This window comes from Callithrix jacchus, chromosome 6 (genome assembly GCF_049354715.1).
Source record: "Callithrix jacchus isolate 240 chromosome 6, calJac240_pri, whole genome shotgun sequence".
NCBI classification, from domain to species: domain Eukaryota; kingdom Metazoa; phylum Chordata; class Mammalia; order Primates; family Cebidae; genus Callithrix; species Callithrix jacchus.
This window is the reverse complement of record NC_133507.1, coordinates 64,515,038-64,541,691: the sequence shown is the minus strand read 5'-3', so window position 1 is coordinate 64,541,691 and position 26,654 is coordinate 64,515,038. Positions and strand designations below refer to the sequence as shown.

The following is a 26,654-nucleotide window of genomic DNA, read 5'->3' as shown; positions in this document are numbered from 1 at the left end:
TTGGCAGGCTGTGGTGACTCACGCCTGTATTCCTAGCACTTTGGGAGGTCAAGACAGGAGGATAGCTTGAGCCCAGGAGGTCAAGACCAGCCTAGGCAACAAAGTGAAAATCCATCTCTACAAAAAATACAAAACTTTGCTGGGCAAGGTGGCGTGTGCCAGTAGTCCCAGCTACTTGGCAGGCTGCGGTGGAAGGATTGTTTGAGTCCAGGAGGCTGAGGCTGTAGGGAGCCAAGATTGCATCACTGCATTTCATCCTGAGGCGATAGCGAGACTATCTCAAGAAAAAAAAGTTGCATTTTAATAGTTTCAAAGTGACACATGTATACCGTAATTAAGATTGCGTTTTTAATAAAAGCATTTGTAATGATATAAAGGGAGAAATACCTGAAAAGTGAAAAAGAAATAGGGCAAAATGTAGAATTCATTGCATGTGAGTACCTTCTCCTGAGGCAGATTCATTTTTGTAATTGCATTTTGGGAAGTTTAGCATTGTTGTTCCCTTAGCACACACTAGAAAGTCAGCAAGGGAGACAGCAGGCAGTGTAGTTTGGAGTGTGTGGTGGAAAGGCAGCCCAGAACTCAAAATTTACCACAGAAAAATCTAACATGAAGGATCTTCCTCACTCCAGTTTGGTCAATTAAAAGTAGGCAATGGCTGACATACACTGATATAAAGGTCGTGGCATCTTATGGTTAACATAAGGTATAGTGGCATCTCACTGCACATTGCTTACTGCAACCATAACTAACCCCAAAGCATTGTCAATTGGTTTTACCAGGAATGGCACCCAAGCTCTCTCTCCTCCAAAACGACCTGCTCTTCAGAATTATCCATCTCTTTATCTGCCCCTACACCATTTCCTTACTGCAAAATAGCTCAAGATTTTGAGATGATAGTCTGAGAGATAATCTATTGAGACCGTGGGAAACAAAAGATATTTTTAATCAAGGAGATCTTCTTTGCAATTTCTGCTTACTCTAGCCTGCTATTTGATCTTTCCACTTTACAAGTGGGAAGATTTTGAAATCAAAAGGGTTTTGCCACAACTTCTAAAATGTTAAATGCTAAATATGCATGTTTTCTTTCTACGTTACAAATAACAATCTTAGTAATAAAAGTAGTTGCCTTTTTGTAATACCTATCTGATATGGTTAGGATGTTTTGTCGCATCCAAATCTCATGTTGAAATGTGACCACCAATGTTGGAGATGTACCTAGTGGGAGGTATTTGATTCATGGGGCAGAATCTCTCATGAATAATTTGGTGCTGTCTTCCTGATAATGAGTGAGTTCCACTGTGAGTTCATAGGAGGTCTGGTTGTTTAAAAGAGCATGGCACCTCCTCCCTCTCTCTCTAGCTGTCTCTCTTCCCATGTGGTATGCCAGCACCCCCCTTTACCTTTTGCCATGACTGGAAGCTTCCTGAGGCCTCCCCAGGAGCAGATGCTGGTGCTATGCTTGTACAGTCAAATTTGTGAGCCAAATAGACCTGCTTTCTTTATAAATTATCCAGCCTCAGATATTAGTTTATAGCAACGCAAATGGACTAACATACCACAGTAGGCCACAAACACATTACCTAATTTAATTTTGCTACAAATCCTGCTTAAATAGTATTCTTATTTTACTGATGAGAAACATAAGATTCAGGAAGATGAAGTAACTACTTTAGGGTTACACAGTAACCAATTGGGAAATTCAAGTCTAGGTCTTTTTGAATCTTTATTTTTTGCTGTTATTCATTCTTTAAACTGTAAAAGAAGCACAAGTATCTAAACTTAAAACATGAAAATTGTAAACTATTTTAGGAAAAAACCACTTGGATATTGTTTTGGATGTATTTTTCCATATAAATTACAGTGAGGCAATAAATATGTCCCTAATCACTGAGATACGGTTATATGGTATTATATACATGTATGTATATGATGGTATTCCATACTGTCATATGGTATTATATACATGTTTGTATATGATGGTATTCCATACTGTCATATGGTATATACATGTATGTATATGATGGTATTCCATACTGTCATATGGTATTATATACATGTATGTATATGATGGTATTCCATACTGTCATATGGTATATACATGTATGTATATGATGGTATTCCATACTGTTATATGGTATTTTCTTTGCTTGAGTGGATGTAGTACAATGATAGTTTACTGTTAAATTTATGACCAGACGATTTAGATTGTATGCCAAGTAAGCATTTTTTGTGGGATTTTTTTGTGTACATTTAGCATTGTCTACTAAGATAAACTTCATCTGTTTCTGTCAAACTAACTTAGAAAAGAAATTCATATGTATTTATTCAAGTGACTAGGAAAATTATCAATTCTACAAACTAGAATTTTGTTTCAGAAATGAATAACTGATGGTGGTGAGAGGAGGGCAGAAAGATGTTGGTCAAAGGCTACAAAATTTTCATTAGATAGTAAGTTCAAGAGATCTGTTATGAAACAGGTGAATCATAGTTAATAACAATATATTATATTCTTGAAAAATGCTAACAGAGCAGATTTTAAGTGTATTCACCACAAAAATAATAACCATGTATGGTAATGCATATGTTCATTAGCTTGGTTTAGCCGTTGCACAATGTTTATCTATTTCAAAGCATCATATTGTACACAACAATAAATATGTTTGTTAATTAAAAGAAAACCAAAGTAAAACATCATAAAAGAATACCTATTCTTCACAAACTCAAAAAAAGAAATAAATAATTGAATTAGTACTTGATATAAATAATTTGAATTTCTGTATGGTATAATTTGCTTTTATTCTGAAGAATTTGTTTTAGTATTTCCTGAACAGCATTTCTGCTTGCAAAAATTTCAGTTTTTATCTGTTTTTATATTGCCTTCATTTTTGAAATATGATTTTGCTGGAGAGAAAACTGTTTTAACAATTTTTTTACTTTCTGTACTTTGAATATGCTACCCAACTACCTTCTGACCACCATTTTTTCAGATAAGAAAGCAGTTGCTAATCTTATTTGGGTTCTGTTGTACATATATATATATATATTATTTTACTACATTTAGGATTTTGGTTTTTGGCTTTCAACATTTTAATTATGTTGTGCTTCATTTTATATCTCGTTGCATTTATCTTACTTGGAATTCATTAAGCTTCTTGGATGTGTAAGTGATTTCTTAAATCAAATTTGGGAAGTTTTCAGTGATTATTCCCTCAAATATTTTTTTCTTTTCTTTGTCTCTTCTCTCTTTCTGGAACTGCCATTACACTATGGTGGTGTGCTTAATGATGTGTCATGTATTTCTAAGGCTCTATGTTTTTGTTTTGTAATATTTTTCTCTCTGTTTTTCAGACAATCCCATTGATCTAAATCACTAAGCCCAGGGAAAAGTCAAGCTGGGAACGATGTCAGGCAAAGCTGCCTCCAATTTTATTCTTAAGATAGCTGCAATGGTGGAAAAGCTACATACCTCCCCACTATTTTCTCTTTGTCTTTATGCCTTGACTTCTCCCCTGGGCAGAACTCTGACACTGCCACTACAGCACTGGGGACAGGATCTTATTTTTCCCACAGTGACACTACCTCTATAAGGGTAGGCACTAGATGATGGGTGGCAGCCCTTCTAGACTTTCTAGAAGACATTTCTGGTGTGAAAACTCTGTCTTCTGAGTGTCTTATGGTGGGGTGACTGGAGCCCCAAGATTGTCTGCCATGCTTGGGGTAGCACTTCTACCCTACAAATGGAATATAGATAGGGCAAGGGACAGCCAGTCCTTTCGGCCGTGCCTACGTGGTATAGAACTCTTGTAATATGTGGCTGGCGGTGGAGAAGATCATGGAGAGAAGTGAAGGCTATGCTGGTCCTCCCAAGGCTGGAAGCTATGGTCAAAAGGAGTCCCTCACTCTTAGAGTGCCCAGCGTAAAGCTTCTGTAACCTGGAACTGAGGGAGGGGAGGAGGGGAGTCAGTTGTGGTTTAAATGCCACAGACTCTTACTTTTCTTACTGACAGTCGATTTTCAATGAATGTTTCTTCATTTGTTGTATATCCTTTGGACAATTTCCAGACAACTTAAATAATTGCTCTAATTTTTACCTCTTAAATTGTTGTTTAGTTGGTGAGAACCTCCTCTGAGTTTCTAACTCTGATATTCCAGAAGACTTATCTAGTTTATATTTTTCATATATTGCTGGGTTTGGTTTTCTTATATTACATTTATTATTTTTCCCATTTATGTTAAGGGTAAAATTGTCAATAAATTTTCTTTTGATTATTTCTTGTCTAAGTTTGGCATCAATGATTATTCTAGCTCCTAGAATGGGTTTGGAAATGTTTCTTTCCTTCCTAATTTTTTGGAGGAATTTGTATATGATTATCTTTTTCTTACCTACAAAACCATATGTGTTTTGTCTCTGATTGTGTTGGGGCAAGATTTTTAACTATTGATTACATTTTTCAAAAATTTTAGTTGTTATTTTACCTCCAGTATTGGTGTGCTATTTTTATTAGAATATATTCATTTTATTTTACACAACTTTTTAAAAATATATATTTTATTGCGTTTTAGGTTTTGGGGTACATGTGAAGAACATGCAAGATTATTGCATAGGTATGTACATGGCAATGTGGTTTGCTGCCAAAATGTAAGTTTTAGCATTCTACCCAAAGTTTTCTCCCTTTTTCATTCTTCATATTGTTTACTGTTTTTGATCAATCTTGCCAGAGGTTTAAAACATATTAGTTTTTTTTCTAAGAATCAATATTTGTCTGTATTTATTCTATTACTTTTTTATATTTCATAAACTACCTATCTACTTATATCTGTCTATCTATCTATCTATCTATCTATCTATCTATCTATCATCTATCTATCTGTAAGCTATCCTCCTGATCATCATCTCACTGCTTCTGGTTTCTTAGGGATTATTTCCTTGTTTTTAAATTATCCCTCAGCTTGCTAAATTTTGGCAATATTTATTTTTTAATAAAATGATTTCTTACTATAAATTCACCTCTAAATATTGTGTTAGCTTCATATAAGAATTTCTTTTCTTTTTTGTTATTTTAAAATTTTGAGACAGAGTCTTGCTCTGTCACCCAGCCTGAAGTGCAGTGGCTGCATCTCGGCTCACTGCAACCTCTGCTTCCCAGGTTCACACTATTCTTGCACCTCAGCCTCTAAAGGAGCTAGGATTACAGTTGTATGCTATCACATCTGGCTATTTTTGTATTTTTAGTAGAGATGAGGTTTTGCCATGTTGGCCAGGCTGATCTCGTACTCCTGGCCTCAAGCAATCCACCTGCCTCAGCCTCCCAAAGTGCTGGGATTACAGGAGTGAGCCATCGCTCCCAGACTTAATAATTTCTAGTGTAGTAATTTTATATTATAAAAATATTAGTTTCTAGCTTTCGTTTTTCTTTTACCCTTAATTTATAAAGAAGTGTATTTTCAGATTTGATAATTTCTATTAATCTTTCCTCAAGTTCCCTGACACTTTTTCCTATCATTTCTAATATGCTAGATTAAATTTTGATATCAGATATTATATTTTTTAATTCTCAAACTTTCTTTTGCTTTTTTGTCATTTCTACTTTTCTTCTGATATTTGCTATCCATTTATTAATGGCATTATGAACATATATTCTTTTGCAATTATTGGGTATAATTAAGTAGCTGCTTTGGAATTCTTGTCAGTCAGGTTCAACCCTTGGGCCTCCTTTGCCTGAATTTTCTTTAGAGCACTGTAAAAAATATTTTGTATTGAAAACTTTGTTTGCATCTTTAAGCCTTAGCATGACTGCTTAAAGCCTTTCCCACACATGCAAAACTCAGGATCAGTCAGAGTTAGGCAGTTTCTATGCTGAATTTAGGGCTTTCCTTCCTTGGTTCTGCCACTGTCCAGCTCTAATGATTGTTTAAAACACTGTCATCTTATTCTCAGCAAGCAACACTATAGATTTCTATCTGAATTTCAGCTCAGTGCTGATTGGATTCTCACCTCAGGCAAAGTCATAAAAAATAAGGAATTCATCCAATGCTCTTTCCTTCTTCTGATTTTCTGGTCTTTTTTTTTTTTTTTTTGGTCATTCTCTTGAATCTTTGGATAACTGTATTTTTTTTCAGGACTTTTAGTCAGTATCTCTCTGAGGGTTGGTTTGATATTAGTTGCCTCACCATTTCCAGGAGAGGAAACTGGAAATACATTTTTAAGCCTCCAAGTGTATTTCAAAAAGTTAAATTATTCTCCTCCTCCTCCTTCTTTTCTTCTTCTCCCTCCTCCTCCTTCTCCTTCTTCTCCTCTTCCTCCTCTTCTTCTTCTCCTTCCTCTCTTCCTTCTTCTCCTCCCTGGGCCTCAAGCAATCCTCTGGCCTCAGCCTCCCAAAGTGCTAATATTGTAGGCATAAGCCACTACACCTGGCCAAACACTTGCTTTGTAAATGCATTTTAAAATGTAATGCATTGTTTTTTTAAGTGACATGTATATGGAAACAATCATTAGACTTTTTTCAAATGTTACAGATTTCTTCATGTGTCTAATAGGTGAAGCTGTTAACTGTAATGTTCAAAGATTGTTTTAGATTTTTCTGTCCACTTGAGTTATCAGTTATTTAAGAAAGTATGTTAAAATCTTTCATTGAGTGGTACATTTGTCTGTTTCCTCTTGTGATTCATTAGGGGTCTCACTCTGTCACCTAGGTTGGAGTAAGGTGGAACCATCTCAGCTCCCTGCAACCTCTGCCTCCCAGGCTCAAAGGATCTTCCCACCTCAGCCTTTTGAGTAGCTGAGACCACCGAGGGAGATCTAAGGTGAGAGGATCACTTGAGTCCTGGAGGCCAAGTTTGCAGTGAGCTGCAGTCCTGTCATTGTACTCTAGCCTGGGCGACAGGGTGAAATCCTGTCTCCAAAAATAAAAATTGTTTGTCTTGGTCTTTGTTGTTCCGAAATTTCATTAAGATGTGCCTGAGTATGGCTTTTTAAAATGTATCTCTATTGAGGATTTTTCATGATTCCCGAATGTTAGCATTTGCCTGTTATCAATAATAGAACATTCTTAGCTGTTGTGTATCTATATATTGAATTCCTCGCTTATTTCCTTTTTCCCTGGAACTCCATTTATGTTACATCATCTCATACTTGCATTATTTCATCAGATTTTTCTTATATTTCGTATTTTTGCTTGTGTAGTTTTATTCGTAATTTTTTCACATCTTCCAATTCACTATTTCTCTCTTTAGTTCTATGTAACCTGCTAGTTAAGACCTGCATTTTTAAAATTTCTAGGAATGGTATAATATTCCTCTTTAAATATGCTGCATTACTTTTATCTCTCATTCTTCATATTTTAATCCTTTTATTCTTTTTTGTGTCATTAAGCATTCATATAGTCTATATCTGAAGACTATTGTATGTTCTTCCTCTTTAATTCTGCAGGAAATTTCACTTTGCTTTCTCACTGTTTGTTAATTTTTCTTATTATGAATTCATGTTTTTTGGTCTTTGTGGGAAATCTTCGAGGCCTCACTTGATGTGTGGTTGTGTGGCCTCTCAGAAGGAATTTTAGTTAGTTTCTATCAGGAGCCTAAGCTAGCAACTTGGGCCCAGTTTAAATTTAATTTTTGGCTTCCATTGTTTTGTACTAGGCAGATGGTATACATTTGGGCTATAAATCCAGGTGGGTTCTGAGGGTACTAGGCTGACGGTATACATTTGGGCTATAAATCCAGGTGGGTTCTGAGGTTACTAGGCTGACGGTATACATTTGGGCTATAAATCCAGGTGGGTTCTGAGGGTACTAGGCTGACGGTATACATTTGGGCTATAAATCCAGGTGGGTTCTGAGGTTACTAGGCTGACGGTATACATTTGGGCTATAAATCCAGGTGGGTTCTGAGGGTACTAGGCTGACGGTATACATTTGGGCTATGAATCCAGGTGGGTTCTGAGCCTATAGTTGTAATTTCAAGAGACACTTTTTCCCCCAGTAAAAATGAAGATAAGACAGACTAAAAGAAGACAGAAAAGTCTGTTGCCTAGTTTCCCAGCTGTCTTTGCAAGTTTGATTTTTAAAAAAGGCTTTCATTAAGTGTGTAGCCTTTTGCGGCTTCTGAATTTATGCAGGATCTGTAACCCATATGTGGTATCAAATCTTTGACTTCTATTATTTTGCATGCAGGCAATCAAAAGCAAGGAGGTCACTGCAACATCACAAAGAAGAAATAATAGCCATAATTTCAATTATTTAAAGCATCCTTCAACTTTATGGTATAAAACTTTTTGAGGATAAGTGTTTTCTTTGTTTTTCTTTTTTTTTTTTTTTTAAATGAAGCTAAAGTCAAAGCCAAATGTTGTATTTCTGTCTAATGTTATCTTAGTAATGTTTCTAAAAGTCTATGGACAATATACACTTTTTTCCCATTAAGTATTGCCCATATAGAGGACATCACTCATTTTGAATAGGCAATTCAATTTTGAACATAGCATTTTAGAATTAAAGGCATACCAGAGACAATAGTCAAATTCAGCATCCCTATTGATGAAAAAATCTGAGGGACTAGAATTTGATTTGCCTGCATTACACAGCTAATTTGATACTGGAATGGAAACCAAAAGCCAAATGTAAGGACTATCCAGTTCTTTTTATCTTTTCTATTTCCACAAAAATGGTTACCTAAGACTTTCTCTATGATTATTCAGTGGTTTGAAATATGCAAAATGGTTGTCATGTTATTTTACCACATACTAGTTTTTTGAAAAGTATTAAGATAGATGAATTTATAAAGCCATCATCTTTTGGCTACAATATTTGAAAACCAGAATACACATTTTTCTCTTCATGCAAATGTTTTCTCTTTATGAGAAAGCAGTCATTTAGCATCATTTATCAGCGAATTTAAGTTTTATTTCATAGTATTGTTATTTCTATGGCCAACTTGATTGACTCTACCTTCTTTTTCAGAACAGATTTCTACCATGAAGTTTCATTATGAAAGTAGTTATTTCAAAAATCTGTCAAATTATGTTAGCAACTCTGTATTCTGGACAGTATTTTCAGAAAATTCTTCAGCTAGGTAGGTATTTTTTTAAAAGTACCCTCTTTTTTCAACTAGTCTCTTCTGATGATTCTGAAGGATAGTCCATTAGGTATAATGCATAGCAATTTACAGATTGCTTATAGATCACTTGGCTATGTTTATGAAGATTTTTCAGTGCAATATTTGGCATCTTTGTGGTGTCAGTGAGATCTGTAAATTGACTTGAGTAGAAAAAAGCCAATGAATTCCAATTAGCCATCTTATATAATTTATTATGGGGGAATTGTGAAATACATATTTAGATCCAAATTGTCTTTAAAAATATGCATCACAACTGGAGTTTTCCACTGAGAATAAAAGTTTGGTTTTGACTTCACATAAATCCAAGGGTTCCTGAAAAGAAGTTAGTATAAATTCTCAATAGCTATATCTTTAATACCTTATGTATACATAGGAGTTTATATAATGCATTTAAGTAACAAAGAATGTAACATTTATTAACTACCAAGTAATTAGGAGATAGCATCAATTATATTGAGAAGATGAGTTTAGGTGCTTATAGCCAAGGGAATTAATTGAAATTGACGGCTATTATAGGTAGTTACTACTACTATTTTCAAACCTAAAAGTTGGAACATGTGGACTTGATCCTTTGCACACATAAAAGTTCACAAAGTTGCTTTTAATTTGCTTTTATTCTGTAGTACTGCTTGGTGAATCATATAATAGTTTGTTGTAAAACTCATGTAAACTTTTATGTATACAAATGTCAGATCAAGAAAAGATTTTATTAATTATGTATATTTTAAACTGCCAACAGCAAAAAACAAAAACAAAAAACCCCAGAGGCCAAGTGAAATGCATAAGAAATGAAATTTATTCTTTTGGCTCAATAATGATGTAGCTCACCATTCTTTTTAGTAATAGTAATTCTCTGCATGCAGTTAATGAATACACTACAGTAAATAGTTTTGTAAAAGGAATTAACATTAAACTTTTGGTCTGTGCAGAAAACAAAAATTTATATCATGTTCGGTAATTGCACAACTTTGCCACTTTGTTCATGGCTAAAAAGAACAAAGTTCATGTTCTATCTGTAATAACTTTAGTGCAGCAGGAATTAAAAAAATAAGACTAGTCTGCATACATAAATACTACAAAAGCTGAATTAAAAAAAACTTCCATGAATAAAAGGTTATATTGAGGCAATCATAGTTGGTAGAAAACGATCTAAGTTTGAGTTTTTGACCAATGTATCTCCTATTAGAATGGTAGAAAATATATTATAACAAAGAAATCCATAAAATCCATTATCTAACTTTTATTTTAGGAAATTATCCATTGAAAAATCTTATGGATTCAAAATTTGGAATTGTGATTAAAAATAAAAAGCAAAAGCATAAAGTAAAATAAATTGCCATGTCATCGACCTGAAAATAATTTTCTTATGTACAAAATGCTGACAAATAAAATTGATTATATTTTTACATTATTTATATTTAAACAAGTTTTAGACATGTTTTTAGCAAAATATGAAGTATAAGTTTTGTCACTAGGCAGTATTCAATGTGTTTCCTTGAAATCTAGAGAGATATCATATGATACTCTTGTTGAATTAAAAGTGCAAAAGTAAAGGTGTTTGTAAATAATTTCAAATTATTCTGCTTGACGTAATGGACAGACAGCTGGTCGAATTCATTCTATCACCAACATGTGACATTCTTTAACCAGGACTTGTGAAGAGTGGATTGAGTAAAATAGAACAGCATAGGCAATATTAACATGCATTAGTGATAGCCTTTAAACTATGTTTAATGAATGGTACAGGATACATCCCTGTTGGAAGCTCGCAAAAGACACATACACTGTGGTACATATTTGATTTAATAGAACTTGTTTATCAGGCTATATATATATATATTTGCCCAAACATGCACCACAGGATAAAATAACTATTTACAAAACATAGGGTATTTCATTGACATAAACTGTCTGCTTTGCTAACAGCAGAAGATGACAAAGCAATACTGCAGCAGAAAGTGAAACAACTATTCTAAAGCAATACTTTAGATATATTTTTTTCTAGAATGGATTACCTTTTTGGAAAGCATTTGATCAAAATTAAATATAGCGCTCTGAAACTTAGAATAAAATTTGCACTTGCTGAGACAGAATACTTTGCATAAAAATAATCCTTTAAATATTAGAGGAGACTTTACAGGCACATAACTGTTCAGATAGAAACAAACATAACATAGTAAAATACTTTCAAAATTAAAGCCATCTACAAAATGGAAGTAACTGAAACTGTAGCCATTACAATTCTTTTTCTGGTTTTGAGCAAAAATTTTCTCTCTCCTGCAAAACACCTTTGTCTGATCATTTGAGAGACTTGTTGAGTAGGACCACAGGGTTCCTGTATACTGTTTCTTCAACGTAAACCTCATTACAAAAATAGTGACATGGCATTATGAATAAACTATGAATCAGTGACCATGAAAACCACCAGAACAAATTTTGTAAAAATATGGCAGATGTGGAAGTTAAAAATAGAATGGATGCAAGGACTGTACTAAAGGTGTTTGGTGTCGTTACAATGACACTTTTCACAACTATCCCTATAGTCTAGGTAGCCATTGAGTTTCTCCTCAGCAGTGTCAGCTGGTAATAAAAACAGCAACCTCTTGTCAATGTTGATACCCTGTCTCACAGAGTTACAGTGACAGAGAGGTCACTGTCTTGTATAGGCACTGACTATGAGTATTTGTTAAAACAGTCAGTTTGGCATGGACCTCCTCTTGAAGTCCAGTTGACACATATACTTTACCTTCATAGGCTGTAAACAATTGAACACAAAGATTATTCTTTGTTACTTTTTACTTTTGATTTTCTCTGACCTCTTTTCCTTTGCTTTCTTTTTCTGGTTTGTCTTTCTCAAACTTTTCTTTGTCTGGTTTTGTTACACTATCATAGGAAGGAGGAGAGGTGGTAGAGGAACTCCCATCTGTTTTTTCTGGAGTGGAGTTCCCGTTTAATTTGTCAATAATCATGTCTTGTTTTATAGGTAAGTCAATCCTCCCTTTAATTGCCTCTTTGTTATAGTTACTTGATATATTTTTTAACCTTTGCTTTAAAAGATAACATCTGAAATTACGCTGAATGATAGCAGCAGACACCTCTTCTTGTTTACGTTTCAAAGTGGTTGTAATAGGCTCATAAGAGACTTTGGAGGGGTTTGAGGCCATAAACCGGTCTTCCATTTGTATTCGAAGGGCATCCATCTCTCCACTCTCACCCAAAACACGCTTTGTAAAGGCAAATAAAATATCAAGGCAGTGGATCCGGTCACCACTGACCATGGGCAGATCCATGGCAATGAGCTGAACTTTGTTGGGTTTTGCTATGAGAAGAGGAGGATCCAGGGCAGCTGCAAAATCAGAGAGTTTAGAGAACTCTATAAACTGGGTTGCATCGGGATCAAACTTCTCCCAAACCTCATAGAACATCTCAAAGTCATCCTCACTCAGGGGCTCTGCACTTTCTTCAGTAGCAACACTGAAGTTCTCCAGGATGACTGCGATATACATGTTCACCACAACCAGGAAGGATATGATGATGTAACTGACAAAAAAGAAAATCCCAACAGATGGGTTCCCACAGTCTCCCTTAACAGAGCTTCCAGGGTGAATTGTGTCAGGGTCACAGTCGGGTGGTGCACTATTAAGAATAGGTGCTAGCAATCCATCCCAGCCAGCAGAGGTTGTAATTTGGAACAGGCAGATCATGCTGTTGCCAAAGGTCTCAAAGTTGAACATGTCATCAATTCCAGCTTCCTTTTTAACATAGGCAAAGTTGGACATCCCAAAGATGGCGTAGATGAACATGACCAGGAAGAGCAGGAGGCCGATGTTAAACAACGCGGGAAGGGACATCATCAAAGCAAAGAGCAGCGTGCGGATCCCCTTTGCTCCTTTGATCAGACGTAGGATTCGGCCAATCCGGGCAAGACGGATCACTCGGAACAGGGTAGGGGACACAAAGTACTTTTCTATCATCTCAGCCAGAAACATACCTATGGAAAATATAGAACACAGCTAAACAGAGAATATCTTTCACTTACATGATGGTTTTATCTTTTTTTAATGTCTATGAAAACAACAAACTTGTTATGAGTAGAAGGCTTTACTAAGTATTTGGATCCACTCTCTGACATTAGCAATTACAGATTACAGAGTTTTATTCAGTGGTTCTGTAATGTCATAAACCAATATGAATTTGTGCAAAATACAAATAATCTCCAATAATAGTATGGCAATTTAAGATTATATACACCCAATTTCTATAAATAGTTCTCTACATATGAATTGTGGCAATTAATGAACAAAAATTATTTCTGAAATCTCTGAATATATTGTCTTCTATTTTTAGTGATCTTCTTCAGTTAGAGAAAAATGGGCTATATTTGACATGAGGTTAAAGTTGAAGTTTCTAAATTTGGGGTTCTATAATTCCCCTCCTTTTCTCCTATTAAATCTGAACTCTTCTTTCAAGGCCCAACTAGGACACATCACCTTAATCTCTGGAAGATTGTGTTAACTCATTTCAGCAGAGATGGCTTCTTCCTCTTCAGTGTTTCTTACAGTACCAACTTTATTTCATTAGAATGATGTGTTTTTTTTAAGCCATCTGTCTCTTTCTTTAACCTGTAACCTTTGTTTAACATGGGGAGAGTACCTGATAATGTTTGTTTCCCATCCTCTTCATCCATTTCCCAAACCTGGTAATCCTAACATAGTTTCTAACTAATTAGCTTTGTGAATAAACCCAGGTTTTATTCAAATATGTTAGTGTTGAACTTTTGATCTATATGCATTATTATTCTCAGACCTAATTTCTATGTTTATAAGCTGGAAGGCCCAGGGGCAACCATTTCTCTACACCTGTACCTCTTGGTAATTAAGCTGTTCTTACCCACAATAGAGAGAATCACCACCACAAAATCAAAGATGTTCCAGCCTATAGTGAAGTAGTAGTGTCTGAGGGAGACGAGCTTCAGCACAAATTCTCCCGTGAACAGAACAATGAACACGAGGTTGATCCGGGATAAAACTAGGGTCATATATTTGCCCTGGTCATCGGTTTCCACCATCATGGTGACCATGTTGAGGCAGATGAGGATCATGATGCTGATATCAAAGACTTGTCTGGTTACAAAATCAAAGACCATTCCCTGGAATTTGTTCTAGAAAGTGAGAGAAGAGAGAACAAGTCACTACGTATATTTCATAAGTAATGATCCAGTAAAATTATAGATAAAGCTCTTGCGCATATGGCAATGCGTGTGCACCCTCCTCATAATACCCCAAACAATTTTATGTGCTTGGTTCCTCTTCATGTTAAAAAAAAGTGGAAAAAGAAGATTCATGTAGCTGAACAAAGCATATTTGGTTTATTTAGGTCCTCTGGAAAGACAAAGCTGAATGAGACATAAATTATGGCTGGGTGTGGTGACTCATGCCTATAGTTCCACGACTTTGGGAGATTAAAGTCAGAGACTCCGTTGAGGCAAGAGTTCCAGACTAGCTGGGGCAACACAGCAAGAGCTCATCTCTATTCAAGAAAAAAAGTAATAGCCTGGCGTGATGGCACATGCTTGCAGTCCCAGCTACGAGGGAGGCTGAGGTGGATCACTTGACCCCAGGTGTTTGTGCCTGTAGTGAGCAAGTTGGTGCTTGCCACAGCACTCCAGTCTCTGTGATAGAGTGAGACCCTGTCTCTCAAAAAATAAAAAAAAAAAACAAACGTAAATTTGTGGCAATTGGTTGATAATATGTATAGTCTTTGCTTTATTTGAATAAATATAATAATTTTTGTAAAAATAGTGACAACTAATAAGAAAGATTTACAAACTAGGTTAATATAGACAGACATTTAGATATATAAATACATCAATTTATTTATCAATATTTTAGAAATTTTGGTTTATGTCTTATTTCCCTCCCTTGAAATACATCACTCACATTTCTACTGAATTCAACTTCTCTAGCTCTGTGAATCTAGGTATGTGTTTGTTAATTTATCTATACTTCTTTCCATCTGTCCTTCTTTACCAATGCTTTAACAAAACTGCATTACTTTAAACAGTTTTTATGTGTCTTATTAAAAATTATCTCAGAAACAACATGCTTTCAAAGATTCTTATACTAATATGGTGATTAAATATAGTTTTATTAAAGAAATTTATTTTTAATCATTTAGAGTAAAAACTTAAAATAAAACTTCATGGCTTACCAAAAATCAAAGGTCATGAACTGATCATGTTTTCATTTTTAAAGGACTTCAGTAAAGTTGGTTCAATCCCTTCCCTTTTTACCCTCCTCCCTCACACTTCAGCTCCAACTACTCTTAAAAATATGGTAAAGTCAAGTCACTTAGAGAATATATGAGACTTTGTCAAGTCCCAGTTCTGGCAATTACAGGATTTGTGACTTGGAGCATGATTCATATCTTCATTGGGTCTCAGTTTCCTTATTCCTTACCTATCTCAGAAAATAGCTGAATTAGAGTCCAGCTCTGTGAACATAATGTACCGTTATTACATTCTTCCATTATCATGAGGCTCTACAGAGTATGCATTCTGAATATGCCTTATTATGTTTTGTTGTGTTTGGTGAACAAACAATTCCAATGACATCTTTTCCTTTCTAAACAGAATAGGAATATTTTCTAGTCTTAAGAATGGAGGGAACAAAGACTATAGAGGGAGACCATGGAGGAGGGTGGGATGGCAAGGGTAGAGGAGGAGGAACTAGGTGTGCTGTTGGTAGCAGGAACGTGAACCTTGCTTTGGAAGCAGTTATTGGGAACCTGAGCTAGAAATTTTCAACTTACAAATTACAAAGAACATTACATCCATTTTTAGAATGTGATAACTTCTAATGAGTGCAGAAATTGTGAATTGTGTTACAAAATATGAACTTATAATTAGGGCTCTATAATGGTGATATCACTTAATATGTTCTGCTCCAGAGCATTGCTCAATATGACCACATGGATGCATAGCTTTGGAACATTAAAGGAGACAAGTAATTCTTACTGCTGGCCGAGGTATGGGTTTCTGAGGTTTCTTGGATCCAAGTTTCTTCATTGCATTGTAATATTTTTTCTGTTCCTCTGTCATAAAGATGTCTTGACCTCCGAAGTATAGACATAGTGTAAAACTGGTTACAATCCTAATATGAGTTACAATAGTCCTTTTACAAAAAATATTTGCTTTTCCTTTAATGTTTTCTAATTTTTAAATGGATATTATCCTGCTACATATACATTTATCCTGTTTTTCCCATTTATGTGAAATTCTGAATATCTTAATATTAAGCAAAGTCCTTACACACACAAAACTCTGATTACTGCAGGATCCTAACTTGATTAGATTATGTTTAAAAGTCGGCACAAGGGTCTTACATATATTTTTGTAAAACAGAAAACATTTCTTAGTCTATTTCACTGCCGGTGATTTTACTTCTTCATTCAACAGTTTTTAAACACTTTCTGTGTGCTAAACAATGTGCTAGGTATCAGAATTACATAAATATATAAGATATAGTATTTTGCTTCTAAATGGAGCAGGAAATTGAAAACATGGGTAGACAGTGTATGGTCATATGACAAAAAAATAAAATGTACTTCAGAGGCAACAATGAATTTAGAGACTCGGAGACAAGCTGTTATATAGCTTACTCTTAAACTAGGCCTTAAAAGATGAGTAAGCGTTTGCTAGGCAAAACATTCCAGGATGAAAATCACAAAAAGCCATGGAGGTACAAGAGAATGCTTGCTCAGAAAAGAGCAGAAAACTCATATAGTTGTACGGGTGGGGACTATGTAGTAGAGAAATACACATGTATAGAATGATGTGTAGGAAAAGATAAAGCTGGAAAACTGGGTGGGGGTAATTCCTGAAAGGCTCTGTAAACCAAGCTAAAGCACTGGAGACCCACTGGATGGTCTGAACAAGTGGACACCTTTTTGAGTCAGAAAGCTATCCCATGGACAAACTTTGAGAGGAGCCACTGAGTAGAGGCTGGAATTCCTGTAGCTTAAGTAACCACATGGTGAACTGAAAATAATATAAACATGATTTAAGTCTGTTATGACTACAAGTATCCTGGTTATTTTGTTGCATTAACAAATGGAACCTCAGAATGAAAAATGGTAAAAGCTGAAGAATACTTATCTTCTTTTTCTGCTGGTTGAAGTTATCTATGATGACACCAATGAATAGATTCAGAGTGAAGAACGACCCAAAGATGATAAAGATGACAAAGTATAAATACATGTACAGATTGTCTTCATAGAGAGGCTGAAGTTTAACCTAAATGATATTGAAAATATTAAGTAATATTAAAATAAATACTTACACCAAATCAGCAATTTATTGAGTGTTGTTACTTAATACAGTGCTACTTTTGTTTTGCCCTGAAATACTGTTCTGCAAAAACAATTTTTTAAAAACTAGTATGAGCTAGTAAAAAGAAAGTTTGCTAGTTTTTTTTGTTTGTTTGTTTGTTTGTTTTTTGTTTTTTTTCCGAGACGAAGTTTTCGCTCTTGTTACCAAGGCTGGAGTGCAATGGTGCAATCTAGGCTCACTGCAACCTCCGCCTCCTGGGTTCAGGCAATTCTCCTGCCTCAGCCTCCTGATAGCTGGGATTACAGGCACACGCCAACGTGCCCAGCTAATTTTTTATATTTTTAGTACAGATGGGGTTTCACCTTGTTGACCAGGATGGTCTCGATCTCTTGACTTCGTGATCCACCCACCTTGGCCTCCCAAAGTGCTGGGATTACCACCGCACCCGGCCCTGTTTGCTAGTTTTATGATTGTTCTTGATTCTGTTTTCCCATTGTGCCTTACCTGTAACATATTCTTTAACATAAAGGTGATATAATCAGGGAAAATATTTTGAGTCCAGTATTAGTCATAATTTTTTGCAATATTTTCAGTTTGGTTTGGAAATGCTGGATTTTGGAAATATGGCTTTAAGAGCAGATCATCAACTTCTAAGAGGAAAATTCACCACGGATGTGTTCTGTGGAGTTATTTTTATTTTCTAAGTTGAGTGTTCCTGAAACTTGCTTGCTTTTCTGTATCATGATATTCTTGGAAGCTGCTTTACAGAGTCTGGTTTATCATACTATCCAGGGATAGGGAGAGACAAGTTACTTTCCCATTGAGCAACTTTCCCACTCAGAATAGTCTCATTTACTGGACCAACCTAATGTGTTATGATCCATGGATCTAGATATCCTTTCATATTAGATATATATTATGTATTAGGCACATATTAATCAAGCATCATCAATATTAAAGCAGACTGTTCATTTTTTATATGCAATATTAAATGTTCTAATATAAAAATTTTGGGTCTTTCCATTAAATCACCACCAATATTCACCATAAGAAATCTAGAACCTAAAAATAATATTTCAGTGATACTTACATCTCGTGAATCCACAGCTGCATACATAATATCCATCCAGCCTTTAAATGTGGCCTGTAAATAAATTATATTTGAATTTTTCATAAAAATTTTATCCAATAATGACATTTAACCAGATGAAAATCTGACAGTATTATAACAAATAACTTTTTGTACAGTATTATAAAATTTCCTATGAAGAGATTGAAATAAAATTGAAGTAGAAAAACATTTGTATTTAAAGTCTGGAACCTGTTTCTTTCATTCTCTGGAAAGTATTCTATTTTCTTCCTACACTAAAATTTAGTGAAAGAGTTTATTCATGAAACTGCCATCTCTGTCCCAATTCCTTTACATACCAAAAGGTAAGCTCTATGATTTGCATTTTCACACATATTAGAATCATATTTCCTAGACATTGGTATAATAAATTATCTAATGATTAATACATTTAAATCATTACTACAAATATATATCGTTGTTTTAATACCTAAAATTGTTCCTTTGGCAATAATTGTCACATAAAATTAAAAATATACCAGTACCCTTGGGAGGCCAAGACGGATGGATCACGAGGTCACAAGATCAAGACCATCCCGGTCAACATGGTGAAACCCCATCTCTACTAAAAATAGAAAAAAAAATTAGCTGGGCATGGTGGCGTGTGCCTGTAGTCCCAGCTACTCAGGAGGCTGAGGCAGGAGAATTGCCTGAACCCAGGAGGCGGAGGTTGCGGTGAGCTGAGATCGCGCCATTGCACTCTAGCCTGGGTAACAAGAGTGAAACTCCGTCTCAAAAAAAAAAAAAATAAATATATATATATATATACACACCAGTACCCCAAAATATAATAAAAAAAGAAAACAAATATAAAATCACATTAAAACATATTAAAAGCTTAATACTGAGGAAAATATATAAAACAACTATAATATCTTTTTGATGATCAATTCAAGCTGTTATTATAGGGGTTATCATTAATTTCTTTTATACTGTCAAATGTTAGTCATCCAAACAACATCAGGAATATATTCTTACTTGAAACATCTTAAACATTTTTTCAAAACTCTTACAGTAGCCACTTACCACTTGAAGCAGTGCGAGATAGCCAGCGCCAACATTATCAAAGTTTACTTTCACGTTTTTCCACCGAGCTTGCTTGCCAAGAGCCTGACAGTCACTGAAATTGTTCACTTCACTAACGTTAAACATGTTACCCGTTGTCATGTTAACACAGTGGTAGAACTTGCCAGCAAACAAATTCACACCCATGATGCTAAAGATCAGCCAGAAGATGAGACACACCAACAGCACGTTCATTATAGAGGGAATTGCTCCAACAAGAGCATTCACAACCACCTAGAAGAGAAAACGAGGGGAATATAGCTGAGAAACCTTTAGGATGGAAACCATTCCTTCAATGTGTTTGTTTAGTACTAATATGTGCTTGTAAAGAGTTAAATAAAAATCTAGATGGACAAGTTGTTGCTTCTAATATTTTCTAGCACATATTGGAGGGAAAACAAACAATGACACAACTAAAGATCTAAGGATTTAAGGAAAGCAAAATATGCTACAGAATGAAAAGAAATCATCAAAAACCTGGTAGAGTAAGATGGAGTCAGAAAATGTTTGTATGCTGGAGAAAAAAGAATAGAAAGATGCATTAAATGCCAACAGAAAAAATAATCATCTTTCAGCAATACATTTTAGTTTTCAAGAGTGTTAATGAATGAATGATGATTTGAAAAGCGAGTGAATAAACCCTTTACAAATAAACAAAATATTAAAAATGCCTTAAATCTATATTCTCAGATAACGTTAACTTTTTTGACTGTGAAGGATAAGATTAAGAATTCACTGGGTCCCTTTTTTCCTCTATTTCCCCTATTAGTAGATCTCAATAAAAAAGGTATGTTAAATTAGGGAAAAAGGTGACATTTATCTCTGGATGTAACAGTACTGGATATGTTTCCATTATTATTACTTCACAATTTCTTAAATGTTCACTTTGGAGCACATGCTGTTTCATCAACCTAGGCTGACCTATTTCATGAAAAAGAAATTCATTCATTTTACTTTTCATTAAATTCAGAAGATATTAAGATGTATTTTGAAATCTTTATGAAAGTCGACAGTAATGTTTTCTAATCTAATTTAATCAAGTTCATATAGGACTATTCTTTTAAGCATTTATATTAAATAAAAGTACTGTTTTATTTTAAAATACTGCAAACATTATTTTAAAAATCAATACCAACGAGTCTTAAATTGACATCAAAATCAGAAATCCAAAATTGTAAACACTTCCTATGCTACTTGAATTTTGTTTCTTTTGGAAGTTAAGCCATATGCATTATACTTGCCAGGGAGTGAATACAGTCACTGGGTTCTTAGTTTCTGTTTTTGGTTGAGCTAGTAAAGCCCCTTTCTCATCCCTCTTTTCCACTTATCACTAGAAACAGAAACTAAAAACCATGGCTTCAGGCTGTTAAAAGCCTAAAACAAAACAGAAGAACAATACAATAACAAAATAAGGCAGGTTGGACAAGCTTGGTACACACCACCAGGAGTTCTCCTGTTTTCAAATAAATGCATAATAAATTATATATTGCATTTGGAATATTAATTCTGCTATATGACTGAATCTAAAATTCCCAACTTGGAATATTTTTCAGATTAGAGAAAATTTGTAAGTTTTAAATTTTGTTCAATTGTTCTCTTTCCTCACAAATGAACTAATAGGAAACCATAGAACCAAATGAGAGCTTAATATCAGTAATGGTAAAAGTTTGGTTTGAAAAGAACTTGAAATTGTATAGTAATCTTTATAAATTTTATCTTGTCTATCTTCCTTCAGCAGTAACAAGGAAATGCAATTACAATGTGAAAACCAAATATTTCTTTGATTACAATGATTCTGGAGAGTCGGGAGAGTGGCTTAATTCTTTCTGATGAGTGAACTTTAAACTTCAAGGCTTTATTGCCCCAAACCAACCAACTCCTAACATAAAAGCCCTATGTTCTAGAAGAAATTCAATGTCCACATGCACTTGCAAATCAGATGAAACAAAACTGGCCTTTGTGCTAAATTCTACTGAGGGTCATGGCAAGTGGTTGCGTATCTATAATAAGTGTAATTTTATGTTTAGATGTATAATATACACATGAAGTGAAGGAAAGTACAAATGCTATAGAAAAAGTGAACCTTAATCAGAATGCTCAATTAGAAAAGAGATCTATAAAACAGACTCTGGGGGACTGCCTGAAATGCTCAATTACCTTAATCCTTCACTTTGGTTGGTATTTAGCAATTTGTTAGAGGCTATTTAACGTTGTTTCCTTATGCAATAATTTTTATTACTGATATTAATTCAAGAAGTGGAGCACACAAATCCCATTGTACCTTTCATTCATTACTAGTAATTTTGAAGGAATCAGGCTATTAAGAGAAACTCCCACCTTGGATGAATGCCAGTAGTCAGTAGTCATTTCAAGGTGTATAAGCAAAAAGAAATAACTGGCAGTGCAAGGTTTTTGGGTGTGTAGAAACATCCTTGAACTGTGACAAGCATACCTGGATGCTAGTGTCAGTTCTGTTCCCTCAAAATTCTGAGAGCCTGTTTAAATAAACTCTAGTTTCAGAAGGCAAGGCTTTGTGATCTCTAAAATTTGTGCTCTAATTCTGTAATTCTATGAAATATATATCAGAAGAGTATGGCACTGTTCTCTATCTAAAGCATTACCCACATGTAGTTTTGACATGAATAATTAGAGTGTCTATTCTTCTTACCCTCATGCCTTCAAACCGGGATAACGCTCTTAGAGGTCTTAAAGCTCTTAATGTCCGTAAGGATTTGATGGCACCGAGTTCTGAGTAGCCAAGAGCATTGGCTACCAGGCTAACCAAAGAAACCTACAAAAGGAAAAAATATATTAATTAGTTTGCCAATAAATAAACTGTTGACTGAAGGTACAGGATGTGGTATATATGTAGTACAGACTAAATACAAATTTGACATACCTTGGCAACTTTCATCTTCCACATAGTGGGATCATCTTATATTGCCAGTCTCATACTATTGCTTTGCTTACCAATGAAACCAGAATACTTGCCCATATTTATAAACATTTGTAAATGCCTCCAGTTAGATATTTGTCCATGCCTCCAGTTAGATACCATGGACCCTTTTTCAACCTGTGCGTATACCACTGATAATTCAGGATTGAGTTCAATGCCAGGTCCTCCATGGATCTGTGGTTAATATTATTGATTAGAAATACTGTTTCTTTTTTGAATTTATGTAGTATCTTGGTTATGTATTCTGGAAGCATTTACCATGTAATAGTGTTAACTAATTAGATATCTCCCTTTCCAGATCATAGAAGTCATTTTTTTATCAGCAGGGATGAAACATTGTTCTCTTAACATGTCTAACACTTACTGGTCAGATATGCCTTAGTCAAAATACGTTGGATAAATAATTATTCCAGAGAAAACTTTTATCATCATTCAGAGCGATGATAAAGCTTTCTGATACAGGCTGAGTGTCCCTCATCTAAAAATCAGAAATCTGAAACTTTTTGAATGCTAACATGACACTCAAAAGAAATGCTTATTGGAGCATTTTGGATTTTGGATTTTTGGATTAGAACTCCTGGTTTTTGATAAGACTCTACCTGTATTTATACTAAATTTTACTTAAATATATGAAAGATAACATGTCCTTTTACGGAGGAGGAACTTTATTTGCTTTAATTTTATTTCAATATAATAACATGTCTTTATGTATAAATCCAAAGAAATAGCTACCATTACTATTGCCATTTTATGTGTGAGGAAGTTTGAGCTCCACGCCCTGCCCACACCAAAAACAGAATGCACAGCTAATAGGTAAAATTGGCTATTTGAACCCAAATGATCTGACTTCAAAGCATATCTTAGCCTTCTGCATCCATTAAAAATGTTTTCTTCTTCACCTGAAGCATAGAGCATAGAAAATTATTTGAATGACTATCTTCTAAGTTCTTGCAAGGATGGGCCCTAACTAGTGCTTTCCTTAATGCATAAGAGATAAATTAATTCATTATATCCACAATGGCTTAAGGGCATAATTTCCCATGGAAAAAGGTTGTTGAAAATGGATTTAAGTGAATCCTCCCAACAATCTTGTGAAGAAGGATGAAATCAATAATCTGCCTAAGAACGCCAAAATCAGAACCCAGGCTTTAAAAGTATATGAAGCCACCGTCCTCTCATTGTTTAATTCAGCATCCTTTTTAAGAATCGAACAGAATAATACATGTCTTGACTGCTAAACTTGATTAGTGGCAGGGAAATTGATTAAGCTATTCATTTCTGTCTTGTTTTGCTGTTATAGAAGACTGGAAAGATTGGAAAGGTTATTAGAGAACACACAGGCTTCTGTGTTCTATGCTCCTTTTCTTCAGGAGGCATTAACAGCTTCTTTGTTTCTGGAGTTACTATCTGAAGATATTTCTCAATCTCCCAACAAAGTCTTTTATTTGAGATGTGGGATTTTAAAGGGAAGTGGCTGCAGAATTCTCAAGACCTTGAGGTAAAGAAGCTCATGCTTTGAAAAGAAAAGTAAAACTGGGTTTAATGGCCTAGGCCTGTAATCCCACTGCTTTGGGAGGCTAAAATGGGAGGATCTTAAGGCTAGCAGTTCAAGACCAGCCTGAGCAATATAATGAGATCTTCTCTCAACAAAAAATTTTAAAAACAAACAAACAAAAATCCGATTGGCCAGGGATGGTGGCATGGACTTAAAGTCCTAGCTATTTAGGAGGCTTAGGCAGGAGGATTGCTTAAGCCCAGGAATTTGAGATTACAATGGCTATGATTACATAATTGCACTCCAGCCTGGGTTATAGAGTGAGAGCCTCTTGTCTCTTTAAAAAAAAAAAAAAAGTAAGGTAATGTCCAGAACAGTGGGTGCTGGAAAGATAGGAAGTCATGAGTTCAAAGGTTGAAAGGCACCACCTGCATCTAACCACCCTACACGGCATGGAATTTTGTGTTGTTAGAGAAGCTGGGCTTAATGAAGCTGCAATTATTTTAATGGACCTCATGGCCCAGAGGACTTAGTGCCAGAGTTGCAGCCACAATATAGTGAGGATCAGAGGAAATTAGCAACACATTTCTAGGTTACATCTGTCCTAGAGTTTCTAGAAGTTCCCAAGGGGAGAGCATCAAAAACTACCTGACACTGAATTTCCTGACAAATCTGTTCTGGGATCTGTTGCATATTTGACTTACATAGATAAATAAAGGGAATTTAAAATATTGTTAGGTTTCTGAGAATACTCACTACAGACTGGTTTACTTAAGTAACTTAAAGTGGTTTTTCCATGCAAATCACTCTAAGAAGATTATCACAATTTGATCAATCACATACATAAATAATTTATTTTCTGGTTTGCATTTCACTTAAGCTACAATGTAATTTTGTATAAGGCAAAATCTTATTTTACTGGTTTAACTGATGTGAAAAAAAATGCTTTAAAAGTGATTTTGAAATAAGATCTTTCAAATCTCTATTACAAGTAGAGGTAGCTCCTTGCAGGAATTTTAAAGATTTGCAACATACATAAAATTTGAAGATAATGTCCTACATTGGTAGAATGCTTTACAATTCACAGTGATCTCTTTCACTCATTATCTTTCTTTGTCAGAATAGTGAAATGACCAATCCAAGAAAAGAAAGCAACAGGTAAATGTATAACTAGAATTTAGGTCTTCTGTTTTTTAGCCTAATGTGTTTTTCACCTTAGCAAATTTGTCCCCAACCTTTCAGTACATGGTGTTTTAATCTTCACCTCTTTTGTGCTGAACACAAAAGGCATTCTTGCCAATGCATGCAAAGTATAACAGATACCTATTTCCAAAAACTAAATTTTTAATATAAATTTACATGACTCAGGTTCCATGTCACGCTACACAGAAAATAAATGGAAATGACTGTAATAGAGATGTCAGAGGTTGGTCCAGTTGTCATCCACACCTTTCCACATTCCTATGGCAGCTAAGACTGAGAAAGAAATGAATAATGCAGGAGGGAGTTGATGGTTCCAAAGAAGAGTTTGGAAATCCTGTGATTGGCTAAGGAACCAAGCAATAGGAATTTATTCCCTTGAAAATGGCTAAAGATAATGTTTAAAGTTCAACACGAACAAACAAAAGATAAAATCCATATATCACCTCCATACATTTTGATGATATATTTCAATCTAAAAGCTTGTATAATTTTTAGTGGTGATATCTATAAGCATTCTCATTAAAATCAGAATAAAAGAATATGCCCATCACCAACATTATTATTTAACACTTTATAGAAAAAGAAGAGTTATAAGAAGTAGATAAGTAGGAGAAATCATTATTTGCAGATTTATTGTTGTTAACTTAAAAATAAAAACCCACAAGGGAATCAAGTGAAAAACTATTATAAACAATAATCTAATTATTTTAGGTGGCTGATAAATGCATATTTTTATCTTAACTTTTAAAAAAGTTTGTGTAGGAGTCTTTTTGAACTACAAAACTTTAAAAAATTAATTCAGAAAATGTAAAAGCATTAGAATAATTTAAACTTTTGTTAAGAAGAAAAGCAATCAGAGAGGACAAATTTCACCAGGTGTTGATTATAAATCTACAGTAATAAAGCTGTTATATTAGTAGACAAAGAAATGAATGAAACAAAATAAAGCTCAAATTAGCATCTGGATACTGAGATTTAGCATGTAGATAAGGAGAGAATTTTAAATGAGAGGAGAAATAAAACAACTGATTATTCATTACATGAGAAGCCAAATTGAGAAAAATAATACTGGAGCCTTACCTCACACCTTGCACCAAATTAAATTCCGGGTTGTTCAAAAATTAAAACATAAAAACTAAGGTACAAAGAAACAAACAAAACTTCTCAAACTAAAATACTGAAAAAAAACCAGAATATTTTTAATAGTCTTAAAATGGGTCTTCATAAACATGAGAAAACCAAGAGAGAAATAAAACCAAGAGAGAAATAAGTCTGATAAATTTGACTAAATCAAAATGAAAAATTTCTACATGACAAAAAAGTCTAGACAAAAGCCCAAATTAGAAAAATATTCATACTACAT

At 34.6% G+C, this 26,654-nt stretch overlaps 1 protein-coding gene across 9 annotated transcripts in view; it reads right to left on the bottom strand.

The window, feature by feature from the left end:
- Positions 1-9,284: 9,284 nt before the first annotated feature.
- Positions 9,285-26,654, bottom strand: part of SCN3A (sodium voltage-gated channel alpha subunit 3) — a 113,150-nt gene continuing 95,780 nt past the window's right edge. For all 9 annotated transcript variants that reach the window (XM_078327469.1, XM_078327470.1, XM_078327472.1 and 6 more), the window contains 7 exons: positions 22,306-22,428; positions 19,599-19,871; positions 18,534-18,587; positions 17,270-17,407; positions 16,130-16,234; positions 14,005-14,275; positions 9,285-13,105 (listed from right to left, as the gene is read on the bottom strand). In XM_078327469.1, coding sequence (XP_078183595.1) covers positions 11,910-13,105; positions 14,005-14,275; positions 16,130-16,234; positions 17,270-17,407; positions 18,534-18,587; positions 19,599-19,871; positions 22,306-22,428 — 2,160 coding nt within the window. In that variant the 3' untranslated portion in view covers positions 9,285-11,909. The remainder of the gene's footprint in view (positions 13,106-14,004; positions 14,276-16,129; positions 16,235-17,269; positions 17,408-18,533; positions 18,588-19,598; positions 19,872-22,305; positions 22,429-26,654) is intronic.